This window comes from Haliotis cracherodii, unplaced genomic scaffold (genome assembly GCF_022045235.1).
Source record: "Haliotis cracherodii isolate W230 unplaced genomic scaffold, xgHalCrac1.p SCAF_10, whole genome shotgun sequence".
NCBI classification, from domain to species: Eukaryota; Metazoa; Mollusca; class Gastropoda; order Lepetellida; family Haliotidae; genus Haliotis; species Haliotis cracherodii.
In genome coordinates, this window is record NW_027266265.1 from 11,270,737 (window position 1) to 11,297,683 (window position 26,947).

At 39.3% G+C, this 26,947-nt stretch overlaps 1 protein-coding gene across 1 annotated transcript in view; it reads right to left on the reverse strand.

Annotated features, from left to right (window-relative positions):
- Positions 1-26,947, reverse strand: part of LOC139454061 (leucine-rich repeat and coiled-coil domain-containing protein 1-like) — a 543,549-nt gene that overhangs the window by 42,463 nt on the left and 474,139 nt on the right. Inside the window, exon 14 of the mRNA XM_071235554.1 lies at positions 1,669-1,785. Within this exon, the coding sequence (XP_071091655.1) occupies positions 1,669-1,785 (117 nt within the window). The remainder of the gene's footprint in view (positions 1-1,668; positions 1,786-26,947) is intronic.

Here is a 26,947-nt window from a genome sequence, read left to right on the forward strand (position 1 = left end):
ACCTGTTCTAACCCAGTGTTTCATCGAGAGACAAGAATGGGTGTTGGGGACCTATTCTAACCCAGTGTTTCATCGAGAGACAAGAATGGGTGCTGGGGACCTATGCTAACCCAGCATCAATTAAGATAATAAACAAGCATGGGTTGACTCACAGACCCAAATTGACATCCTATGATACTTTCACTGCCAGAGAAGTAAACCAACGGGACACATTGAAACGGCTGAGATTTTGCCGATGCGACACAAATGAGGCCCTCCAAACGACTATCCACCCAGACCTTTCAAGAAGAAGACAACAGCTGTCAACTCAACACTACTGTACATGTTCATTGATGAGTCTCTCTTTATCTCATTCATTTGATAATTGAAACAGACTGCTGTGGTCCATCTCTGCTAAATAAAACCAAATGCAACAGATCCAGGTGCTTTCAGATAAGTAATTTTTCATCTGGTGTTCATGCATTCATTCAATAGAGAATGAGATTGTAGCAGCTGTGAGCTTGGTGGAGAGGTGTAACAATAGACATGGACAATCTCAGCTTTTGTTGCTGATATTTTCACAATATTTTCTTAATCCCCTTCATTGAATCTGCACCAAATAAGCTCACACAAATAAATAAAATATATTGCTTGAGTAGTTAGTTGTACAACAGCATTGATTTCGGAAGATAAGTGCTTGCATATGCATACCGTAATTGACGTAATAAGCGCCAGGACGCTCTCAAAGTTAGAAATAGGGGGCTCTTATTATTTTGGTGAAAAAAACAGAGTTGAAAGATACATTTCATGGTTTATGCTGACAGCCTGAAATGTTTATGTCCGACAGATATATTTCTAGAATTTAATTGCCCATAATTAAGGGTGCATATAACACACCAGTGAGTATTGTACGCGAATTAAATATTCACGCGAATAAATAAGTCTTGTGAACATTGATCAATCGGAAGGGGTGCTAATTGGGATTGTTCACTAGCCATTATATTAGCAAATACCGCCATGGGCACTTATTAGAGCAGGGTGCTTATTACGTTGAATACGGTATATGTTTTTTGGCTATTATATATGTTCTCTTCTTTTTTATTGCAGGAGAATATAATCAGATATGTCTGTATGTTCACTGCACCTTATTTATTTGTTTCTTGACTCTTATCTCAAAAGAAGTTTAGTTTTCAGGAAGATATATCTTTTAAAACTGACAATCAGCTGGAATTTGCAAAATGATAAACATAATTCATAGATTATGTAAATATCAACCTGTTGCTTCTTGACCAATTACCTCAAAAGTAAAGAGAGTTTGACATTACATCTTTGATCGCCTTGATTTTGCCGAGTCGTCAGTATTCATAAATATCCAGTAACCCTGCTCTCCCCATCCCCGCTTATACTGTAAGACCACAGCATGTCATAATGCTAAACCCCTTACAGATAAAAGTGGAGTCAAAAGAAATTCAAAGCAGACAAATTATAAAATTCAACATTTATCTTTACTTGCCTGTTTATTCATTTCTCCCTGAAGTGCTCTACTCAGTTTCCTGACAAGTCCATGTTTAACCAGTTTTCAAATATTTTGATAATTCTAAAAGCTAGGTTGCCTGTAGTTAGAAGCACACGTAATAGAATTTGGAAGCCAACATGAAGCCCATATGGAAGAAGGCTGTATTGACTTACTTGTGTTTCTGCTGAGTCAGGTTCTGCTGATGATGTGATGCCAGAACTTCTGCCTCCTTCTGAAGCTGCTGCTGGAGCTCTGGGCTGCCCAGACTGTAGCGGTGCTTCAACTCTTGCCTGGAATGAGTGAGTGAGTGAGTGAGTGAGTGAGTGAGTGAGTGAGTACAGGGAAGGTGAGGTCAAATGGAGTTTATGTCACATTCAAGATTATTGCAGTTGCATAGCAATGTGTATGTGCACGAGTGCGTGTGTGCTTGCATATGTCTGTCTGTCTATCTGCTTCTACTAGTCCAGACAAATGAGATACCATATCACAGCTTAACAAAGATTCCCCACCCAGACACAGCAGACTGACTCCTAGCTGACCAGTCCTTGTTTTTCCCCCTTAATACCGAGCACCAGGCAGGGTAACAACAAGAACCATCTTTTAAAGTCTTTTGGTATGAAGCGGATGGGGAGCAATTCACTGACATTCCTCTCTCCGGGCAGACACTCTATCCACAAGACCACGGAGGTGGCAAGTGTTTTGTTTTGTTTGCTTGTTTATTGTTTAACGCCAAACTCAGCAATATTCCAGCTATATGACAGCAGTCTGCAAAATATTTGAGTCTGGATGAGACAATCTAGTGATTGATATCATGAGCATCAATCCATGCAATTGGGATATGATAACATGTATCAACCAAGTCAGCGAGCATGGGAAGGTGGGAAGGTGGGAAGGTGGGCAAGGCAGGAAGTGTATGGTTCCAAACCAGTTTCAGCAGCATTCCAGCAACTCAAAGAAATGGGGGGGCACGGGTGGCCCAGTCGTCTAACGTGCTGCGATTCGCTGTGCAGAGTTGCGTCCCTTGGGAACGCCAGAAATCTATGATTGTGGGTTTGAATCCCGGTTCGTCCCGATTATGTTTCTAGGTTTGCATCATACCCGCGCTCGTGGGTTTCACCGAAGTGGTAAACGTCTGAAACCTACATAATTTGGGGCTTTCCTCCCACATTAAGCTGACACACCATGATATAACTATAACTGGAATACAGTTAAAAAACCCAACTCAACTCACTCAAAGAAGTGGTTCATACATAGGTGTTACAATGGGTATTGGTTGTCATGAAGTTGTCACCTTGACACTGGATCTATTTTGTTGTGATGTTTTTATATAATATTCTGCTGTACTCTGCAAACCATAAAATTTTATGCATATCAAGTTACGCATTGATACATACACGTGGCTGAGTTATGGCCAAAAGTGACATTTTCAAAATGGCCTCCATGGAGGCCATCTTTAAAAATTGATTTGATATCTGTGACTAAATTTTATGGCCACTATAGCTGGGATTATTCATACAAAGGTTTAGGTCCATAAGGCCCTTGTAGTTTCAGAAGAGATGTCAAAAATACAAACATTAATGATGGATGAACAATGTGCCACAATTCAATCAGGTGAGCTAAAATCTGCTTACACGCTTTGTAAATTAATTCCATTTTTTAACTAATATATTCCTTTCCTGTTTTATCTGCAATTATGTAACAACACATATCCATATTTATTTCTAATAATGACGATATTCAATCCTATCTGATCACTTCGCAACTTCATAACACATGTAAATTTGAATTTGATGGTGAGTGTCCTCCAAATCTACAATGAATATCACATTAAACACTTCAAAATATGCCACTTAGGTCAAGCAGTATCAGATATGATTGATGTTTACCAGGAGTCTAAAAAAACACCAAAACTGTTGTATCAGGCAGCCGGAAATTACTCCACTCAAGAGAGCAGATCGAGGTTGCTGGTAATATCCCCAATAGCATATTTCCTCTGTTTAACGCACACTCATCTCCTACTTTCATCCAAGCCTCTGACCTGGCATCTAGTCTGTGTAATGCTGGTACAGTGGCAACTCACTACCTTACCGAACCCCAAATTCTACTGTCACACAAAGGGTACATTTACAGGAATTGGTCATTATTTATCACCAGCTTATCATAGTATTCGAGACCTGGGTTCTATTTTTTGGACAGTGCAAATGTTCAGGCATCACGTAGAGGCCGGCGTGTATTGGAAGCCTGGAGTCAAATAGAAGAAATATGGTAGTATAACCTGACAGAGGTTCTGTTTTGTTGCTAGGAAACGAAATGATCTGGTACTTAAAGTTTGCTCCAAACCATGTATATTCCAATTGAATAATGAACATGCCAAATCTCTACATTACATGTCACCAGAACACAATATACATGTCACGCCAGAGACAAGCTGTGTCACGACTTAGCTCAGGAAAATAGATGATGGATTTCACACAAGGCACCATCAAGCATGTTGACAAAGAAAAAAAGCAAGAGATCACGATCAGTATTTAATGGAATTTTCAGAGTAAAAAAATACTTGTCTGTTACTTTTTAAAACATGCAATTATTCTAACTGGTTTTTATCAACATTTTGTTTTGATGCTTATCATTTAATTTTTTTCAACACCACAGATGATAATTTTGTATGTTTTATGCTAATTCCCAAAGGATGCCAAATTATATTTTCATAATTCCCTCCAGAAAAAAACATGGTCAATCCATAATTCACATTACCATAATTTTTTTAACAAAACTTAACAAAAAAATAAATATTTAATTCATAAATTAGCAAACAAGATGAAAACCTTTATCTGAAACCCCATGGAAGCATACTGATAACAGTATATAATCTGATGATCGTGATTATTGACGCAGACCTGATATCTGAATATGCTACACGTGATGTCAGACATATTGTGATGGCCATCACGAAGAATATATAAATATTAATGTGTCTTTATTATAAAATATGAAAGTTATGACAGCTTGTAAAAATTGGAAATATTTCCTAAATATTTCCCTGCTGTATTTTTGATGGTTGTATGACAGTGCACGAATTATATCATAATTATCCTGTAAACTGTAATAAGTTTTGCAGGTATATATCAGTATATTTTTGCCAACCTCGTTTTCACGTAATTCAATGTTTTGAATCCCGTTTTGGTAAGAAATCTATCAGAGGATCATAGCATGCTTTTGTAGAGCTTCATGGCACACTGTTATCTCGTAAAAATAATCATATGTCCATGCCATCATGTTACGCATATTGTTTAGGATGTGCCAGTACCTCATAAGCATCGATGTCAACAACGTGCCTGTCAAAACGATCTTGTTTACTTGTTTCAAGAGTTTTGCATTGACCGTAACTTTTGAAGAATTCATCGTTCTAAGCACACAGTTACGCAAATTAACCATCAGATACAGATTAATCATACCTTTGTTCTTCAACAAACAGATCACAATCACTTGGCAGCTTGATATTTATCCATAATCGTGTGAATTTGTGACCAGGGCTGAGCTACGTGTTTCGCCGACGCCCGCCATTTTAACTTTGTGACAGCTAGCCTAGGTCGCGATGAAGTAACTGAATTTGGCTAATGCTTAGCATTTTGCATTATAAAGTTTATTTAATCTAATGAACTATGTCCAGAGGAACCCAGAATCGTATTTGATGATATGTCAAGACGTGTATTAAAGTTACTGTTAATTCTGACATCAGGAACTATGTAATCTTCGCTGATGTATTCATACGCAGTATTTAGCGTCACTGTTTATGAACATGTTTCTCATAAATATGACATCCAGTGCTTCTGTCAAAGCATACCAGTGGCCAATTTGTGTTATTAAACGTCTTATGCATCAGATAAATTCCAATTGCCTCCTGACATTTGTAATCTTCCTCTTTGAATTGTCCATCATAATTCCCAGTCGATGTTGCTTGTTATTACGTCCTCTCGGCAGGCAGCAAGGACGTAGCTTCGACGTAGCAGGACGTAATTGTTTATCTTGTGATATTGGAAGGCAATTAGTGAATCAATTAGACAGAATTCATTGATTGGTATAAATACTCATTTTTATACCAAATTACCTCCTGAGATGGTTTGCCTTCCTCTTTATTTCAGTGATTTTACATTGTGAAAGTAGATCCCTCAAAGGAATAAGGACGTAAAGAGACGTAATTTCTCGTAATTTGATTGGTCAATAACAGACATGTGACCATTTCCTCACACCTATAAATACGATGAGATCCATTCTGGGTCATTCTGACTTTGGCAGTCTAAAGGTCAGTTTCAATCAAAGGGCAGATAATTCAGCCCAAAAGTTCCCCTTGTCCTCATGTAATCATTTCTATAAATAGACTGCATTTTTGAACACAGACACAAATTGCTTTCTTAGTAACTGTAAAGTTATTCAGATGAAGAAGTCATCTATATATATTTATAGCAGTAAAATACCATTATAGTTACAGGCAATAATTATTTTGCCCTGACACTGGTCCTTACAAATAAACCTTAAAGCTGAGAGGGATCTACTTATTTGGAAGAATTGTGTTGTCCATATAAGGCATTGTTATATCCACATGAATAAAAACTAATTATTCATTGAAAAGAAGTGTTTTGACTCTCAGTTACATCCAGACTTCGAGGTTTATCAGAAGTTCGGGTCCGGGCCACTACAATATAACTTCAGCATTCGCACAACTGAATTATTTCCACCCAATTTCTTAACCAGCATGAGGCAATCACCAACAATTTCCACCCTAATGTTTCAGCCAGGTCATTCATCTCACCAAGGACATGTTTCAATTAAATACACAGGGAAAACCTGCCTCCCCATACTGATGCTATTGTCCTGTTTCCCCAATCTGAGTTGTTTATTGGAAAGTAGTATGTGTCTCCATTCCGCTGATGTATTAGGAGCAGGACTATTCACTGACCAGTCTACGCTGGTCACTCCAAGACCACAGTGATCGTGCTGGTCATCGGCAACAACAGCACCAACTAACCAGTCACTCAGCATGCAAAGCGTGACATCAGAAGTAGCTCATGCATGTCAGCTTGTGAGCCAGTCATGAGTTAATTGTATTTTTTGATAGATTTATGGTCTTGAATTGAATTCGATCAATCATTGAAAATGGGCCTGTCTTCCTGATTGAAATGGCTTAAGGAGTATTTTTTCATATGACAAGATGAGATAAATTCAATTTCCTGTTTTACAGATTCCTTGTTCAATCGGCAAAAAGACTGGAGGCAAAATTATCAATTCAAATTTTCAGGGTGGATAAGGCTAATTTCCTTTAAAAAAATCTTAAAATAAAAGTCCAAACAAAAGAAGGAAAGAAAAACAGATTTATGATGTTAAAACTATGAAATAGCATCACAAATATTTAGGAATTGTCTTTTCATTCAGATCAGTCATGTCAAAGGCATGTGAAACATAAATGCTAAGAAGTTGCTAATTCCTATCTTTGAATTTTTAAACAATTATCCATCAATTTCCCTGAAAAGATTCCATTGAAATCAATGAAAACACCCTGTGTCAACCTAGTACGCCTAGCACAGCATTAGTCTATACATTTTGATCTACACATCTTTTGAAGAATATTGCCAGAATCTTTTCTACATTCTTTTGATGTGTGTTATCCCAAATTTAACCAGACTGATTATTCCCTGACACGGGTCATATTTAATTACTTTAGTGAATGTATATTGAACAAACACAGTTCTATCATGACTATGTTGTAGGATTATTTTTATCTTATAAAACGATTCGGTCACGCATATGCACTGATGTTTACTGCATGAAGTTTTATCTTTTTTCAAACATATAAAAGTCAGAAGGAATGCGTGCATAGTCAGACTTAAGTTTCATTAAATGTGTAAAGTATATCAAAATATTTCATGGTCCCTAAGTTCTCTTGTTAGTATATATAGCATTGGGGCAGACATCATTACGAAATGCTGAAGTTATATGATTAAAATGGTCACTAAAATTAACTGGGTATCTCTTCTACAACAAATATTCTCCTATGTTTGGATCCCACAAGATTGTGTTGATATACTTTAGTTTATACAGTGTTTTAAACAAGGATGTAAAGATATACAATTATATTACATGATGAATATGTGACTTCATAGTTTCTCTTCAGCATTATTCCACATACAAATCTATACTTGAGCCAGAGATGAGGTGAAATTGGGTTTAACGTCGCATCCAAGATTATTGCACTTATATAGCGTGTTTGTGTTTGTGTGGCTGCTGGTATATGCCGATTTATAGTGCTAACTCACTGAGATACCATGCTGCAGTTTAACATGAAAACCCCACTCAGACACCGTATACTGACTCCGAGCCGACCAGTCCTTGTTTTAGCCCCTTAATGCTGAGCGCCAGACAGGGTAACAACAAGTACCATCTTTTAAAGTCTTTTCGTATGACGCGGCCAAGGATTGAACCCCAGACCTTCCGCTTTCTAGACGGACGCTCTACCACCAGACCACAGAGTCGGTCTACTTGAGCCAGAAGAGTACCTAGTGGAGTTATCTCCATATAAAGATCTTGGATATCACGTACATTCTGATGTCTGAATTAAGAAGAATACTAAATATTCAATAGGATTGGGATAAGTCAAAATTTACTACCCAGGTACCCACCCCGCTATTACCTGACCCTACCTGGGTACCCACTGTGGGTCTCAAGAGGTAGGTAAAACTGTACGATTGGGAAAAGTTTGACCGTAGTCCTGGCAAAATGTATTTAGATACATGTATTGAACGGTCTGGTCATGCATATGCACTGATGTTTACTGCATGAAGTTTTATCTTTTTTCAAACATATAAAAGTCAGAAGGAATGCATGCATAGTCAGAAAGAAATGGGAACATGAGTGACTTTTAGTGTGACCATAGAGTTTTAGATAGGTTTTGTCATTAAACAATATATCACGTGACTAACCACGGGTCCGGGTAGTCCGGTGGGTACCCGGGTCCTGCTCAGTACCCACCTGACCTGGGTACCCGAGGTACACGCCCCAGCCCTAGTATTCTACTAGTTATTATGGAAATGTCAATTCAGTCGTACTAAAGTGTGACACAGGTAAACATAACGCAGCTGAAGATAAATACCACTTCTTTTTGGTTTGTCCATATCACACAGAAAGCAGAAAACCTCAAATACCAAGTTGTGTTCAAATGTATCAATCTAGAATTAAATATATGAAAAACTGCTATCAACACATGAAAAATACATGCGTCTTCTTCAATACTTGAAAACAAATCCACCTGCATGAGGACTAATTAGAATTTAAGGCCACTGTATATTTGTTCAACCAGGAACTGGTATGTAATATTTGTTCAACCAGGAACTGGTATGTAATATTCATGCTCTTTGCTGAAAGGACTCCAGCTGACCGGGATGGGCCTTTGTCTAGTAAATCACCTAGTAGCTAAACTTGGTGAACAATCTAACAATGTTAACTATAAAGAAACCTCCAGTTGTAACAGATAGGTGCCTGAAGGGTTGAACTTGAAAATGATAATCTGCCAAGTTTATTCCTGCATTATTTGATACAAACTTCTACATACGACTAGCCTAGTTATACTTGACTTTATTGGTAATGTCACTCTACATCAAAGTTACATCATTAAACTCTCAGTCATGAAAACAAAATACGACCAGCAAGCGCCGTCTCCAGAAACAACACAAGTTGTATGATTGGTTGATTCGGGAGCCGAAATAACACATTACAAGGTCAGGGTTCCTCATAGGGTTCCAAAGTCAAACCTCATTCTAATTTCCCTTTCTTCATGACTTGTCTGCACAGATATATCAACACTTCAAACTTTGTCAAATTTCGCGAGAATGTAATATGTGATTATAGTTAACTAGCGTCCCAGATCAGCAATCTAATTTGCATACAATGGTATTAGTCAACCAAAGAGATTAATACACACCTAGGTCAGAAAGGTCAACAAAAACAAGGCACTTTCATTTATAAATCGTAGTAAAAACATAATAGCACTTCCAAATATGGCACACATTTCTTAAAACTGAAAAATGCGAACACTTCTAGTGAATGTATGAAGCGAAGTAGTCAGACTATGAAAAAGACAAACACAAACAGAAAAAAACTGAATTTGAATGAAATTAGGAACAATTATGTTGCGTCAGGATAAACCCTTATAATTCTGTTGCATATTTAAACCAGAGACCACATCGGCATGTGGTCTCTGTTTTAACCAAAATCACTCCAAGATTGCATCAACCCTGAAGGTCGGATTGGACTTGTTGTCAAATTGTCAATCTACCGTTTATATTCAATATCTGCTTGCGCTTATCCGCAATAATCATTGACCAAAAGTGATATTGGTAGATTGTGAATCTATTTATGAATACATTGGTCAATAAAAAATACTTTGTGTGTGTACAGCTCCGTATTCCTGTGGGTTACCGAAGATACTCATTAACTGACATTAGTGACTGACAATATAATCGATCGCTCATGATTTAAAATCTAAAAACGTACATAGATACAAATCTCACGCTACATCTAGACTCAGTAATTATTTTGTCCTTTTTAGAAAACAAGAAATTAAATTGAGGCAAATTCCAATTATTATTCTCTCAAATTGTTTGTTGGATAAATGAAGGTGAGTGAGTGAGTGAGTATGGGTTTACGCCGCTTTTAGCAATATTCCATTAATATCACTGTGAGGGGGCAACAGAAATGGGCTTCACACATTGTACCCATGTCGGGAATCGAACCCAGGTCTTCGGCGTGATGAGCGAACACTTTAACCACTAGGCCACCCAACCGCCCCCTTATATGAATGCCCAGAAAGCATGTTCAATGAGTATGGATAGGGAGAACTCACCTTTGTGGTACTAAACCATTGTAAATTAACATTTAAATTTAATTATGCTATTTTAAAATTCTCCCTGATACTAAAGGCTTAATGTCCCAGACACCCTCTGACAGATTATCACATGTATGCAATATGTTACAATGGAATGGAGAAAATACCCTGGATCATCGAGGATGGGTTAGGACAAATCCTATCACATCTCAATCAAACAGTTTTGTTCTAATTCCTTAAGTCAATGCATTTGCCTTTATTTTTTTAGATCTGGTCTTATTTTAATTTGTATAAATATCCTTATTTTCTAATACATCAAGAGTAGTTACGAGTTGAATGTATGTAAGATCACACTGTTCCTTGAAAAGATGTACATAGTATACGGTACACATGTGTTTGATGGTGTGAACAACGGCATTGTTTTCAGTATACCATATTCGATGTAATAAGCACCCAGGGCACTCTCAAAATTAGAAATAGGGGACTCTTATTACATAATCTTAGTGAGAAAAAATAACAGAGTTGAAAGATCGTAAATTTCGTGGTTTATGCTGACAGCCTAAAATGATACAGAAGAAAAGTCTGTGCGTATTATACACGACAGATATATTTTCCACAATTTAATTTCCTATAATTAAAGGTGCATATAATACATGAGTGCATATTATACACCAATAAATAAGTCTTGTGTACATTGATCAATTGGAAGGGGTGCCAATTGGGATTGTTCACTAGCCAATATATTAGCAAATATCGCCATGTGCGCTTATTAGAGCGGGGCGCTTATTACGGCGAATATGGTCTGTCAACATTTCATCATCCAAGCCATGTAATCTTAAAGTAACATTGTGAATTGTAAGCCATCTCAATTTGGTTATCATTACACTGTTAAATATCTGCACTGGAGGCACAAAGAGTCATCTAATTCAATAAATTGTTCCTTTCCAAGCAGACAGTACAGGGTAAATACAAAATACTTAAAAAACGGTTCAGGTCACTGTCACTTCAACATATCAATGGGTCAGAAATGAATGTCCACAGTTTGAGACAGTCTTGATGGATGACATGGTGACAAGTCGAACATCAAGGGAGTATTCAATCAGTTATGACATATTTGGATCGTCTGCTACATCTTGCCCAAGCATTCAATTCAGCAACAATTTTGTCACCCGGGAGATCACATAATAAGTATTCAGATCCATTCTTATGTGGAAACTGATTTCCTGACAGCCGCTTCTAATGGGCTCAGCCAGACATACATACTTGGCCTGACTTTGATGTATGATAAGGGAATATATGACACAGTTATCACATTATCCGTACAATCATTCTGAAAGGTTTTGACAAAAGCGACTTTGTTGTGAAACTTTCCCCATCACAAAAACCTACAGTATACCTTGACCAATGATAGCTGATGTAAGAAGTGACTTTAATAAAGGATATACTTGAGTAATTTCCTCTATCTTGACCTCGATTTGTTGAAGTGATCAGGCTTTGATGTACAGACACAGAGCTGAAGTTCAGTGACACTGAGGTGGACACAAAGGGGAGGTACAACCTCCTGGATCTGACCAAAATGAATCTACATGTGACTAAAATGAATCTACATGTGACTAAAATGAATCTACATGTGACTAAAATGAATCTACATCTGACTAAAATGAAATATCTACATCTGACTAAAATGAAATATCTACATCTGACTAAAATGAAATATCTACATGTGACCAGAATGAAATATCTACATGTGACCAAAATGAAATATCTACATGTGACCAAAATGAAATATCTACATGTGACTAAAATGAAATATCTATATGTGACTAATATGAAATATCTACATGTGACTAAAATGAAATATCTACATTTGACCAAAATGGAATATCGCATCTCACCAAAATGAATCTACATATGACCAAAATGAAATATCTAGATCTGACTAAAATGAAATATCTACATCTGACCAAAATGGAATATCGCATCTGACCAAAATGAATCTTCATCTGATCAAAATGGAATATCTATATCTGACCAGAATAGAATATGTTTTTTGTTTGTTTGTTGTTTAACACAGCACTCAGCAATATTCCAGCTATATGATGAAGGTCTGTAAATAATCAAGTCTGAACCAGACAATCAAGTGATTAACATCATGAGCATCGATCCGCGCAACATTCATCAACCAAGTCTGTGAGCCTGACCACCAGATCCCGTTATTCGCCTTTTACAACAAGCATAGTCGCCTTTTACGGCATGCATGGGTTGTTGAAGACCTATTCTACCCCGGATCTTCATGGGTAGAATAGAATATGTACATCTGACTAAATGGAATATCTGCCTGATGTATCAAGTCTCAACATCCTCCTTTTTTTAATCCTGGATCAGCACTGATCTGGGCTCCTCACAGTGCCATGAATGGCTAGGTTTGCCAGGGAATGAGTCAGGGTTACTGAGAGATGTTATACCAGCAATACCTAAAAAAAATCATGACAGCTTTTAAAGTTAATTTGCTATAGAGTGGGTTAGTGAGTTAGGCAAAACACTACTTGAACAGGATTTCAGTTTTATCATCACATGTCAACTGAATACGGAAGCATAGTTCAAAGTGATGATGGTCGTAGATCTTTAAAACCTTGGTGAAACCTACCAGCAGACAATTCATAATAGCGCAAGATCCTTCATAATCGGCTAGATCTGGGATTTAACTCTTTAGTTGCTCATTCACTGGACAACATGTGCCATATTACCAATAATATTAGCGACCCATGCTTCCCGTAAAAGGTGACTATACTCGTCGTAAGAGGCGACTAACAGGATCTGGTGGTCAGGCTCGCTGACTTGGTTGATGCATGTCATCGTATCCTTATTGCATGGATCAATGCACATGATATTAATCACTTGACTATTTACAGACCGTCTTCATATAGCTCTAATATTGCTGAGTGTGGAGTTAACAAACCAACCAACCAACCAAAAATGTTACCCACAATGGTTGCAAGATCCGGTGTAATAATTTAATATATATCGTAATTAGCGCCCAGGGCGCTCTCAAAATTAGAAATAGTGGGCTCTTATTAGAATATCATTTTGGTGTAAAAAAGTTGGGGTGTTAATTGGGATTGTTCACTAGCCATTATCTTAGCAAATAGCGCCGTTGGCGCTTATTACGTCAAATACGGTATTTGCAAATGCACTTTTCCGGGGTTATCACAGCTAATTGCCCAGTTGGCGCTATATGACACAGTGGAATGATGCCATCCACTCTTCATGATGTCACAATTTGGTAACATTACATGATCATCACAGTAGGTTAACAGCAAAGTCTCTATATAAATTTGACATTTTTTTCATGCATTTTTCTAAAATGAGCTAAAGGCTTGGTATCGTTCATTCACTTGGAACAGTACAATTCCTTGTAGCTCATCGGGTTCTTTAATTGTTATGATGACCAATCAGTCAGGTCCAGATGAGATGTGGTGCTTCTAGGTTTTGTTTTGTGTGTTTGATGTGCATCTTGGAAAATGACGCATTTGTTTTGTCAACACTGCTGTCATGATGCATGATGTATTGCACCTGTGCTTGTTAATGTTGTTCAATGCTGCACTCAGCTACTTACCAGCAACATGACGGCAGGCTGTAAATAGTGAACCTGGATCAGATAATTCTGTGATTGACATCATGATTAACGATCCATGCTGTTGGCGTACAATAACATGCCATCAACAAAGTCACTAAGCCTAACCATGTGATCCATTAATTTGCTTTTCAGGACCAGCATATGCTGCCGACCAATTCTCACTGTGGACCCCATGAGGTCTGGGTTTGGCCATGCAGATAACTGGTTACAAGAACAGCCATTCTGTATATAATTACTGATCAGCATATAACGGTTATCACGCGAGTGTGTTTGGGGATGGTAAATATCCTGTATTAGGAATAAACATTGTATTTAGCGAGCCTTGGCGAAACCACTATGAATCAAAACAAATCTGTTTGTATGCTATGTGCTTTTGTTAAATGAGTGAATGAGTGAGTTGGGTTTAATGCCGCTTTTAACAGTATTCCAGTTATATCATGGCGTGTCAGCTTAATGTGGGAGGAAAGCCCAAAGTGATGCAGGTCTTGGACGTTTACCACTTTAGTGAAACCCACGAGCACAGGTATGGTGCTGACAAACCAAGAAACATAATCGGGGTGAACAGTGATTCGAATCCACAATCATAGGTTTCTGGCGTGTCCAGGGGACGCAACTCTGCACAGAGAATTGCGGCGCCATAGACGACTGGGCCACCCGTGCCATCCGTTTTTGTTAAAACAAGATGAAAAACACATAATGGTTGTTCCAGCCATGTAATGTTATAGTAACATTGTGAAAAGTAAACTCAGTCTGGTTATCATCACACTGTGTCCAAATGGAATGGGTCCAAATTTACTACCCGGGTACCCACAACCCTGTTACTGTTACCCGACCCTACCCGGGTACCCGCTGTTGGTGACAAGAGATAGGTACAAAATGTCCTTTTGGAAATGGTTTGACAGTAGCCCTGGCAGAATGTATCTGGATACATGTATAAAACAATGTGGTCATGCATGCACTGAAGCTGACTGAACTTTTAGCTTTGTTCAAACATACATAAGCCTGAAGGAACGTGTCCATAGTAAAAAAGAAATGCGAACGTAAGAGACTTAAAATTGTCGTGTAACCATGTAGTTATATAGTGAATTTCTGTCATGAAACAATATATCACGTGACTAACCACGGGTCCGGGTAGTCCTGTGGGTGACTGGGTCCTACTCAGTACCCACCTGACCCGAGTACCCGAGTTACCCGTCCCAGCCCTCACACTGTTCCATATCTGCAATGGAGACACAAAGAGTCATCTAATTTAATAATTGTTCCTTTCCAAGCAGACATGTACAGGGTAAAGACAAAGTGTTTAAAATATGGATCAGGTCACGGTCACTTCAACATATCCTTGGTTTGGAAATGAATGTCCACAAGTTGAGATTATTGATGGCATCGTGACAAGTCGAACATCAAGGGAGTACTCAATCAGTTATGACATATTGAGATTGTCTGCTACATCTTGCCAAAGCATTCAGTTCAGGAACAATTTTGTCACCAGGGAGATCACCTTAGCATTCAGAGCAATTCTTCTGTGGAAACTAATTTCCTGACAACTAATTTCCAACAGTGGAACACATCTCAAATGAACATTCCAATACCCTGACGTCAGCTTCTAACGGGATAAGGCAGACATACATGCTTGCATTGACTTTGATGTATGATGATGGAATATATGGCACAGTTATCGTATTATCCATACAACTAGTCTGAAAAGTAACCGCCCTCTGAATAATCACTTCCAGGTGTAACGGTGATCTCACCCACTGGACTCAGAGAGAGAGATCACATGACCCAGGCATGATGTTACCCTGGTCACATGATCTCTTTGGGTGATAAGGTCCGATGAACATGCCTGCTTTCCATGTGTTTTGTAAACAAAGAGTGAGTGGGTAAATCTAATGCTGGAGTCACGTCTGCAACAAGTAAACCAGTGACTGAAAGCATGAGCATCTATCCACATCATCAGGGCACGATGAAATGTAGTCACTGAGGCTGACCACCTAATCCTCTATAGTTTGTTAGTCCCATGGGATACCAGGTTAGAATTGGTCCCCGGCATTGGATTGTGAGTCCAGGCTCTGCAACTCCTTTCATTGCCTGTAATCATATCCGATAACATGGGATGATGCTCATAATATCAACCACTGGTCTGTCTGCTCCAGACTAGATTACTTCCACACTGCTGTCATACAGCCGGAATATTGCTGACGAGGCATCAAACAATAAAAAAACAAAAAACAAACATCAAATAGTTTGTTGGTTTGTTTTTTAATGCCGCACTCAGCAATATTCCCGCTATATGATGGCAGTCTGTAAATAATCGAGTCTGGACCAGACAATCAAGGGATTGACATCATGAGCATCGATGGGATACAATGACATGAATCATCAAAATCAGCAAACCTGACCACCTGATCCCGTTAGTCACCTCTAATGACAAGCAAAGTGGTTGACCTGGGTAGTGAACAGATGGAAGGTGAATACAAGTAAGGTGTAAAACATGTTAACATCCTGAGCAAACTGTCCCAACTGAATGGGACACTGAAAGCTAATTTCAACAGCAGATATGCAGAGGCTAAGAAAATCCAAAATACTTTGGTAAAAGCATCGTTGTGTAGCTGTACCAGACTCTATAAATATTCTCATCTCTCAAACTTTTTCAACTAAATCCAAAGAGATATAAGTTGGAGATTTTTTTCTTTTTTAAATAATTTGCTTTAGGATGTCTTGTTGCCAAGGATTTTAATTATCCTACTGTTTCCAACTGTGCATGGAAGTTTCATCTGTACAATGATTTGTAGACTTATTTGGCCCATCCTACATACCTGGTTGGGAAGAACTACAAAGAAATGAGTTTGAAATATGTTGCTTCTGGTTGGATCCAATCACATGTTTTGAACAAGATTTAAAAAAATACATGGAAAATAAAATAAATACTATCACGAAAATTATAATTGAATTAAAAAATGGTGAAATTTTGGTCACGTAGATTCAGAAATTGCGTCAAAACAATATGTCCTCATCAATATGAAATGCATCCAGTACCAACATCTTGACTTGTTTGACAGTACAGATTCTTTGTAATAACACCACCAGCACAGGAGATGAGAATGATGATAATCTTCATCGCAAACAATGCAAATGTAAGAATTCATGAATAATATATATGACGTGATATACACATAAATTGACAGCTACCTACTCTCACAAATATTTGTCTCAAAAGGGTCTGCTTTGAAGAAACTGATGACTGCAAATTATTCAGTCAAGGAAGGGAGCTTGATAAACCAGAAAAATATGGTGCCAGATTCAAGAATTTTCTCAAGACAGACATTTGTGATTACATCCTGCTCAGAAAATATGAAAATGTCACCAGAAATACGATAAATGGAATACAATACGTGGGGGAGAGAAATGAGGCTTGATAAAGTGGGTTTGATTTTAATTACATGCTTAGAACTATACAGCATGGTTACTCAGAGGATCCGATAACAAACTCCCATACCACTTTAGCATTTACAGTTGGCGTTTCTCTCAAAGGAATTCATTAAGATTTCGGACTTATGTCTAAAACTAGGATTTTCAGGCCAGAAATACAGCCATAACTGACATTTGGCACTTCCGTCAGAATAAGCAGCTTCTAACAATTTCCTTCCGCTTCATTATGGCACATGCCTGATCAGGATAAATGTTAGATGGGGAATTTTACATCTTAGTGCCAGGAAAATCAGACCCAAACGTTATATTAAATTACTGACATTTAAAAAGTTACCCTTGTCGTGGAGTTGATATCTTCCCGAGCAACAGGAAAGTGTAAACTATTGGATTTAAATGAGATTGTGTAACAGCTTCCAGAGATGAAGTCAATTTTCTTTCAGAAGACGAATAGGAGTTAAGATCCTTCTTTGAAGTTCTTCTGTTTTATTCTCACCAATTGAAACCGAATACATTTCACAGATAACACAAATTGGAGATTTTTTTTCAATAAATGTTGACTCTTATTCCCCAGAGGTAATTGTGCTGATGAAGACAGTAAGTAGAAACCTTTCTTTACATTATTTCCTGAAGACTTCAAAGATGCGAAGGTCATTTTCAAAACACACATGATTAAAAGGAGACTCACATATATGACTGTGAGGTTCTGTTTGCAATTTCCTTATACAACTTAAACTACTTTCTGTCAATTACTGACTTCAGGAGAATAAAGAACACTGTTCTGGCTTGGGCTGTCTTATAGGAGTGAGTGAGTGAGATTGGTTTTACGCCGCTTTTAGCAATATTCCAGCATCACACCAGAAATGGGCTTCATGCATTGTACCCATGTCGGGATTCGAACCCGTGTCTTCGGTGTGACGAGCGAACACTTTAACCCCTAGGCTACCCGACCGCCCCTTGTCTTAAAGGAGGACTCTTCTACACTTTCTCGTGCTAACTTTCCGTACATGTCCAACTGTTAGGTTGATATAAATCATAACATCCAAGTTTCCAGATAAAAAAAGAGGTGTTTGAACAACTGAAATCAAACTTGCTGGGAGTGCCAATTTGCCTTTACTAAGTTTTCCTAAACAACTTCTGTTTTCTCAAGCACACTTTTCTGTCTCTGGGATGCTTTAATGACTCAAGGACCACCTCCAGGATCTAATGGATAGTGCACCTGCATGGAGAGCAGAAGCTCTGTAGTTCGATCCCCATTTTACAAAAATCATGGTACTTGATAAATCATGGTACTTGTTGTTACCCTGCCTGACGTTCAGCATTAAGGTGCATAAACAAGGACTGGTTAGCACGGAGTCCAAACTGCAGCAGGGTATATCAGTGGACTACCACCATAAAACCAGCAGAAGTTTGGATTAGTACAAGCAGCAACACACACCACTGTGCAGTGTAATAGTCCTAAATGCGATGTTAAACCCCATTTCACCTCATCAAATGTCTCAAGTTGTCCATAAAGCACTTTTGCCTGTCGTTTCCGATTAATCTGCATAAAGAACTTAAATCACATCAAAGGCCACTTTTGTGTGTTTGACAGCAACACAAAGGGTCAAATAGACCTTCAAGTCAGGTGAACTACAGGAATATTATGAGGCTATTATTATAAATTACTAACTACTACTTGCATATTGCTACTTGACCCACTTTTCCATGCAGGCACCATAACAAGGACACATGGACACTAATTGGACATTTGTTGTTTATCTGGAAGTTCGATTAATTAATTATCAGGACATTCTACCTTTCTAGTGCTGAGACCAATTAAGCTACAAAGAATGTTAGAAAACACCAAAAGACACACACATAACGACTGAGAAAAATCAATTTACATGCTTGGCGAACAAAAAATAATGATTGACAAAACCTATTCCTTGATTGTTTGGTGCTTTATTTCCCCATGACATAGACTGTCTTTTTAAGTCACTCTGCTGTACGATGGCAGCTGGTTGCAGACCAGTGCTAACACTGAGGCAAGGAACTGACTGTATCCCTGTCTGATGTAAGATGGCAGCAGACAGCTGAGAGTGTTAACACTGAGACAAGGAACTGACTGTATCCCTTTCTGATGTAAGATGGCTGCTGGTTGCAGACGGCTACAAGAGAGTGTTAACACTGAGGCAAGGAACTGACTGTATCCCTTTCTGATGTAAGATGGCTGCTGGTTGCAGACGGCTACAAGAGGGTGTTAACACTGAGGCAAGGAAATGACTGTATCCCTGTCTGATGTAAGATGGCAGCTGGTTGCAGACGGCTACAAGAGGGTGCTAACACTGAGGCAAGGAAATGACTGTATCCCTGTCTGATGTAAGATGGCTGCTGGTTGCAGACGGCTACAAGAGGGTGTTAACACTGAGGCAAGGAACTGACTGTATCCCTTTCTGATGTAAGATGGCAGCTGGTTGCAGACGGCTACAAGAGGGTGCTAACACTGAGGCAAGGAAATGACTGTATCCCTGTCTGATGTAAGATGGCTGCTGGTTGCAGACGGCTACAAGAGGGTGTTAACACTGAGGCAAGGAACTGACTGTATCCCTGTCTGATTTACATGGCAGCAGACAGCTGAGAGTGTTAACACTGAGGCAAGGAACTGACTGTATCCCTGTCTGATGTAAGACGGCTGCTGGTTGCAGACGGCTACAAGAGAGTGTTAACACTGAGGCAAGGAACTGACTGTATCCCTGTCTGATGTAAGATGGCTGTTGGTTGCAGACGGCTACAAGAGAGTGTTAACACTGAGGCAAGGAACTGACTGTATCCCTGTCTGATGTAAGATGGCTGTTGGTTGCAGACGGCTACAAGAGGGTGCTAACACTGAGGCAAGGAACTGACTGTATCCCTGTCTGATGTAAGATGGCAGCAGACAGCTGAGAGTGTTAACACTGAGGCAAGGAACTGACTGTATCCCTGTCTGATGTAAGACGGCTGCTGGTTGCAGACGGCTACAAGAGAGTGCTAACACTGAGGCAAGGAACTGACTGTATCCCTTTCTGATGTAAGATGGCTGCTGGTTGCAGACGGCTACAAGAGGGTGCTTACACTGAGGCAAGGAACCTACTGTATCCCTGTCTGATTTACATGGCAGCAGACAGCTGAGAGTGTTAACACTGAGGCAAGGAACTGACTGTATCCCTGTCTGATGTACAATGGCTGTTGGTTGCAGCCAGATACAAGAGAGTGTTAACACTGAGGCAAAGTACTGACTGTATCCCAGTCTGATGTACGATGACTGTATCCCTGTCTGATTTACATGGCAGCAGACAGCTACAAGAGAGTGCTAACACTGAGGCAAAGTACTGACTGTATCCCTGTCTGATGTACGATGACTGTATCTCTGTCTGATTTACATGGCAGCAGACGGCTACAAAAGAGTGCTAACACTGAGGCAAGGACAGTTAAGACTACTGGATTAATGTTGAGTCATGATGTAGTATTATCTGTACATCTGGCATTGAGACATATGTGAGCAAAGGGTTATATTCAATTAACCATATTTCAATCTTGTATGATAGAAAACCCCATATTATGACTTTTGCCATTGAAAGTGTCGCCATTGCCATATTTCACTCCATAGTGCTAGGCCGAATGCAAAAAGTGCCTATCTTTTAGGATCTCACAGAAGCAGTAAATCTGTTATCCAGTAATTAGCATGACACTTCCAACCCTCCAGAAATTCCTCTCAGTATGGGACCGCCTTTGAGGTCTAGTGGTAGAGCGTCAGCCCTGAGAGCGGAAGGTCCGGGGTTCGATCCCCGGCCACGTCATACCAAAAGACGTTAAAAGATGGTATATGTTGTTACCCTGTCTGGCGCCCAGCATTAAGGGGCTGAAACAAGGACTGGTCGGCTCGGAGTCAGTATACTGGGTCTGAGTGGGGTATTCGTGTTAAACTGCGAAATGGTATCTCAGTGAGCTAGCACTATAAATCGGCATCATTCCGGACTAGTACAAGCAGCCACACAAACACACACACGTACATGCACATCGCTATATAAGTGCAATAATTTTGAACGCACCGTTTAACCCGCATTTCACCTCACCTCACCTCTCAGTATGGAACTAGCCACAGAATGTATCAGATTGCTATAAACAAACAAGCTTTTCCCCTTGATTGACCCACTCAGCCCACTTGGCTCAGACACAGCAATCAAAGCAGTCAATGAGGATGTAGGTTGCTAAGTGTCGTGATCACTTTGTAGTTTAACAGATAGCTAACATTAACTAATAACAGAAAGGGAAAGACATTCTCCTTTATATCTTGAGATACTGGTCATAAAATAACAAAGCGATATTTTGTTCATATGTGAACATTATTTTGGGTGTAATTGCTCTCCTGGTCTCCTTTGGTGTGTGGTGTGTACTCACTCTACTTTGGTAATATTTAAGCATTTGCTAAAAAGCACATTTCAATGTTTTACCATGCTTTGATTACAAACCAATGGAGGGTGACAGGGACTGGTGCTCTATCCACATGGTCCAGCTATGCAGTGTGGGTGATAAGGCAGGGAGTATCAATGTTTTACCATGCTTTGATTACAAACAAATGGAGGGTGACAGGGACTGGTGCTCTATCCACATGGTCCAGCTATGCAGTGTGGGTGATAAGGCAGGGAGTATCAATGTTTTACCATGCTTTGATTACAAACCAATGGAGGGTGACAGGGACTGGTGCTCTATCCACATGGTCCAGCTATGCAGTGTGGGTGATAAGGCAGGGAGTATCAATGTTTTACCATGCTTTGATTACAAACAAATGGAGGGTGACAGGGACTGGTGCTCTTTCCACATGTCCAGCTATGCAGTGTGGGTGATAAGGCAGGGAGTATCAATGTTTTACCATGCTTTGATTACAAACAAATGGAGGGTGACAGGGACTGGTGCTCTATCCACATGGTCCAGCTATGCAGTGTGGGTGATAAGGCAGGGAGTATCAATGTTTTACCATGCTTTTATGACAAACCAATGGAGGGTGACAGGGACTGGTGCTCTATCCACATGGTCCAGCTATGCAGTGTGGGTGATAAGGCAGGGAGTATCAATGTTTTACCATGCTTTGATTACAAACCAGTGGAGGGTGACAGGGACTGGTGCTCTATCCACATGGTCCAGCTATGCAGTGTGGGTGATAAGGCAGGGAGTATCAATGTTTTACCATGCTTTGATTACAAACAAATGGAGGGTGACAGGGACTGGTGCTCTTTCCACATGTCCAGCTATGCAGTGTGGGTGATAAGGCAGGGAGTATCAATGTTTTACCATGCTTTGATTACAAACCAATGGAGGGTGACAGGGACTGGTGCTCTATCCACATGGTCCAGCTATGCAGTGTGGGTGATAAGGCAGGGAGTATCAATGTTTTACCATGCTTTGATTACAAACAAATGGAGGGTGACAGGGTTGGTGCTCTATCCAATAAACACTGTGTATGATAACCTCTATTTTTACAGCCATGTAACAGTTCACTAATGGCCAAATATATCATATACATGTAAATACATTACATACAGATGCAATGAGTCGTATATAGCTTAATGATGTGTGTTCTCAAAAAGCTTTAAATATATAATTTTACTGCGGTGAACAAATACTGCTGTGGTTCTACCCTTTTCACCAAACTTTGAGCTCCCTGGAATTCATGGTATTTCAGAGGAAGATTATTTTTTCACGATTTAATTAAAAAAAATAATTCAACTAAATAAACATTTAGATTTACATGCAAAACTAAATTTTGAGTCCTACCATGGTGCTGGACGTACAGGTACAAACAAAGTTTCAGTCTTATACGATAAGTCACTGTAGGAAGTCGAAAGTTAACAGATGAAATGGACAGACAATTGACATGCACTTTGCCTGACCCAAGGAAAGTATTAACTTATCCTTGGGTGGATAGTGCAAACTTCTTATTAATGCTTCCAAACAGGAAATATATTTCTTCTAGGGAAAATAATGCCTTTCCAATACTTGACGGGATGATCCTTAAATGTCCAAAGATCTAGACAAATTTCTTCTACAAGATGAGGTTATCAATCTCTAAATGCAACATCATTGGACCAGAGTCAGATATTGGCTGCAGTATGAAAACAAGCAAGTCACAAAACTGTCACGTGATCATCTACTTCAATTAATCAAACAAGAAAACACCTCCATACAATGAAGAAACTTTGGAGAATGCTGTGAAATGTTACAGTTGAAGTAATCGCTTGACAAGGAAAATATCAGTCTTTGATTTAACTATTCCCAGGACATTTCAAAATGTATGATAACAGTAAATTACATCCCACTTATGCAATAAGGATTGATTGGAAACTAATATCAGGCACTTTAAAAACATATCCTGAGAGTCCTAGCTCTGGTTTTACACAAGACCACACTAATTTAGTCATCTATCTCATCTATGTATCAGATGTGACTAACTGTAAGTGCCTTCAGACATGTTTGACAAGTATATTATTGATTAAATGTGTTGTATAATTATATGCAAGGACTAAGAACCCAACAACAGCTGATAAACAAAAATTCTTGTGCAGGAGGCCATGGTGCAAGGACCAAGAACCCAATGACACCTGATGAACACACCTGTTGTACAAGAGGCCATGGTGCAAGGACCAGGAACTCAATGACTGCTGATGAACACACCTGTTGTACAGGAGGCCATGGTGCAAGGACCAAGAATCCAATGACATCTGATGAACACACCTGTTGTACAGGAGGCCATGGTGCAAGGACCAAGAACCCAATGACTGCTGATGAACACACCTCTTGTACAGGAGGCCATGGTGCAAGGACCAAGAACTCAATGACTGCTGATGAACACACCTGTTGTACAGGAGGCCATGGTGCAAGGACCAAGAATCCAATGACATCTGATGAACACACCTGTTGTACAGGAGGCCATGGTGCAAGGACCAAGAACCCAATGACTGCTGATGAACAAACCCTTTGTACAGGAGACCATGACAACTTTCATCCTCAGTTTATTGTATCATCTTCCTCATCATTAGCATAGTTCTATCACTCATGTGCTTGATATAAACACCTAATTAAACTGCCCCTTCTGAAAGCGAGTTTGGAATAGATGCAAAATTGCGGCCTCATCTGAGCGTGACTCCATTGTATTTATATAAATCACCAAGATCATTATAAATGATTTTTTAAACTGGAAAATATGTTTTTATAGTTCTACGATGGGGGAAGAGAGTCTTTGTACATAACAAATTGTGTTTGCGATGGTACATAAAAGTTCAGTCAAGTACTGGTGATACTGTACTAGTTTAAACCATGGTTGTCACATTTAATACTTCATCGTTTATGAAAGACATCTTTAGGCTAATTTTAGTCCAAATCATTTGATAGTTGTGGAAGTATTCATCATTAATGCTTGGACAATGTATAATCTCTAATAAATGAAAAACAATTAAATAGCAATCATTTGGGATAACAGATAACATTAGACAAGTCATTTCTGATTAATCCAAATAATTGCTAAAAGACAATATACTTCTGTCTTGACTTTAATCTTGTAAGCATCAAAGTATTAGGCAGTGAAAGCTTCAGGTCATTTAGTGCAATGAAAGTTTTACACAGAAGGTAATGGCTGATCAAAGGGCCGAAATGAATCTAGAAGCTCAATAAATGCTTCAGGCATTAAGTAGCTGACAAGAATCTGTATACGACTGCCTTTACACATCCAGACAGCAACTGTATAATTGGTCCTTCTCGTGTCCACGGAGGGCCCAGCTTGTGTCACTCTGGCTGAGATCCACTAACTAGCACATCGCATACAAAGACATGTTCATTAGGAAAGTCAGTGGTAAACAAACTCAAAAGCTTCCTGGAGTATTCCACACTTTGGCATTTTAAGTAGTATCTAATCTGAGGCATTGATTCTGTGACAGGAAATCTGCTCCATGGGGCACTTAGTGATTTCCCTTCCTCATCATCAGCAACCAGGTATCTGCATGTTGTGCAGTGTTGAGGTTCTGGGTGGTTTTAATAGCTACATTAGACACTTTGCTGGCATCTTACTCATGAAGAATAAAACTTATTTTTTTTGCAGAACTGTATCCTGGTAATAATGAGGACAGAAGTGCTAAATATGGGATACAGGATATTACATTTATATTACATTTCCAGTTTTGTTTGTATTTATTATTGTCAAACAAATTTGCCTTCACTTAAATCCTGTACACTGTGGAAACACTTTTGTTGGAAACTGAAACTAGATGCTGCAGATGCTCTGAGAATGGACGGTTGGTGGATCGATCCTCTGGTCACATCATACCAAGATATGCGCTTGGCATTGGGGATACAGCTAGGACTGGTTGGCTTGGAGTTAGTAAACTGGGTCCCAGTTGGGTAGTCTTGTTAACTTGTGGCACGGTATCTCAGTGGCACAGCATGATAACACCAGACTAATACAAGCAGCCACACACACACACACACACATACAGACAGACATCCAGAGACAGACACACACAGAGACACAGACAGACATCCTGAGACACACAGAGACACAGACAGACAATGTGTGTTCGTGCGTGTGGCTGCTTGTACTAGTTCGGACTGATCCCGATTTATAGTGCTAGCTAGCTCACTGAGATACCATGCCGCAGTTTAACATGAATACTGACATGAATACATGAATACCAGTCCTTGTTTCAGCCCCTTAATGGCAAACGCCAGACAGGGTAACAACAAGTACCATCTTTTAACGTCTTATGGTATGACGCGGCCAGGGATCGAACCCCGGACCTTCCATTCTCCGGGCGGACGCTCTACCACTAGACCAAGGAGACGGTCCCATATAGATATCATGGGTGGATACCAGGGGTCCGGAAACCGTCATATGCGCCGGACATGTCCGATTGGGAATCTCAAATGTCCGGTCTAAAATATTGCTTACCGGACATTTAAATTTTTCTGTCCGGACATTCTTAAATTTTGACCGGACATGATCAACAGTTAGGACTGAGCAATTTCTGTCTGCAGTTGTAACACAATGAAGATTATCTACACTGACAAGCTTTGTTTGTTTTGATTGCTGTAAATACATCGTACCTGGAATGATAGTCCAATCGGTCAATCACTGTCATAGGCAATAAACTGAGTTGACACTGATTAATCGAGGATTTATTACTGAGAACTTCTTGTTGATTTGAGTAAAATGTGTTTACAACTGTACATAAATACCTTGCATCATCGATGTACCTCATTATCCTCACAATACTACGATACGTAACCTCAGTCAAGAAGCTAGAGCGTGACGACAGCCAGTCTACCGATGCAGATCGGTCGAGCGGATCTGCCAAACCCTCAAAGTCTGAATGATCATTTTGTAAGTCGTGGCTAACGACTTTCACTTGGTTGACATCCAACGAGGATTTGCAGATTTTATTGTTTTCAGTAGCTAGTCGTATATTGAATCTTGATTGACCGCCATTTTGCTTTCTCGGACGATCGA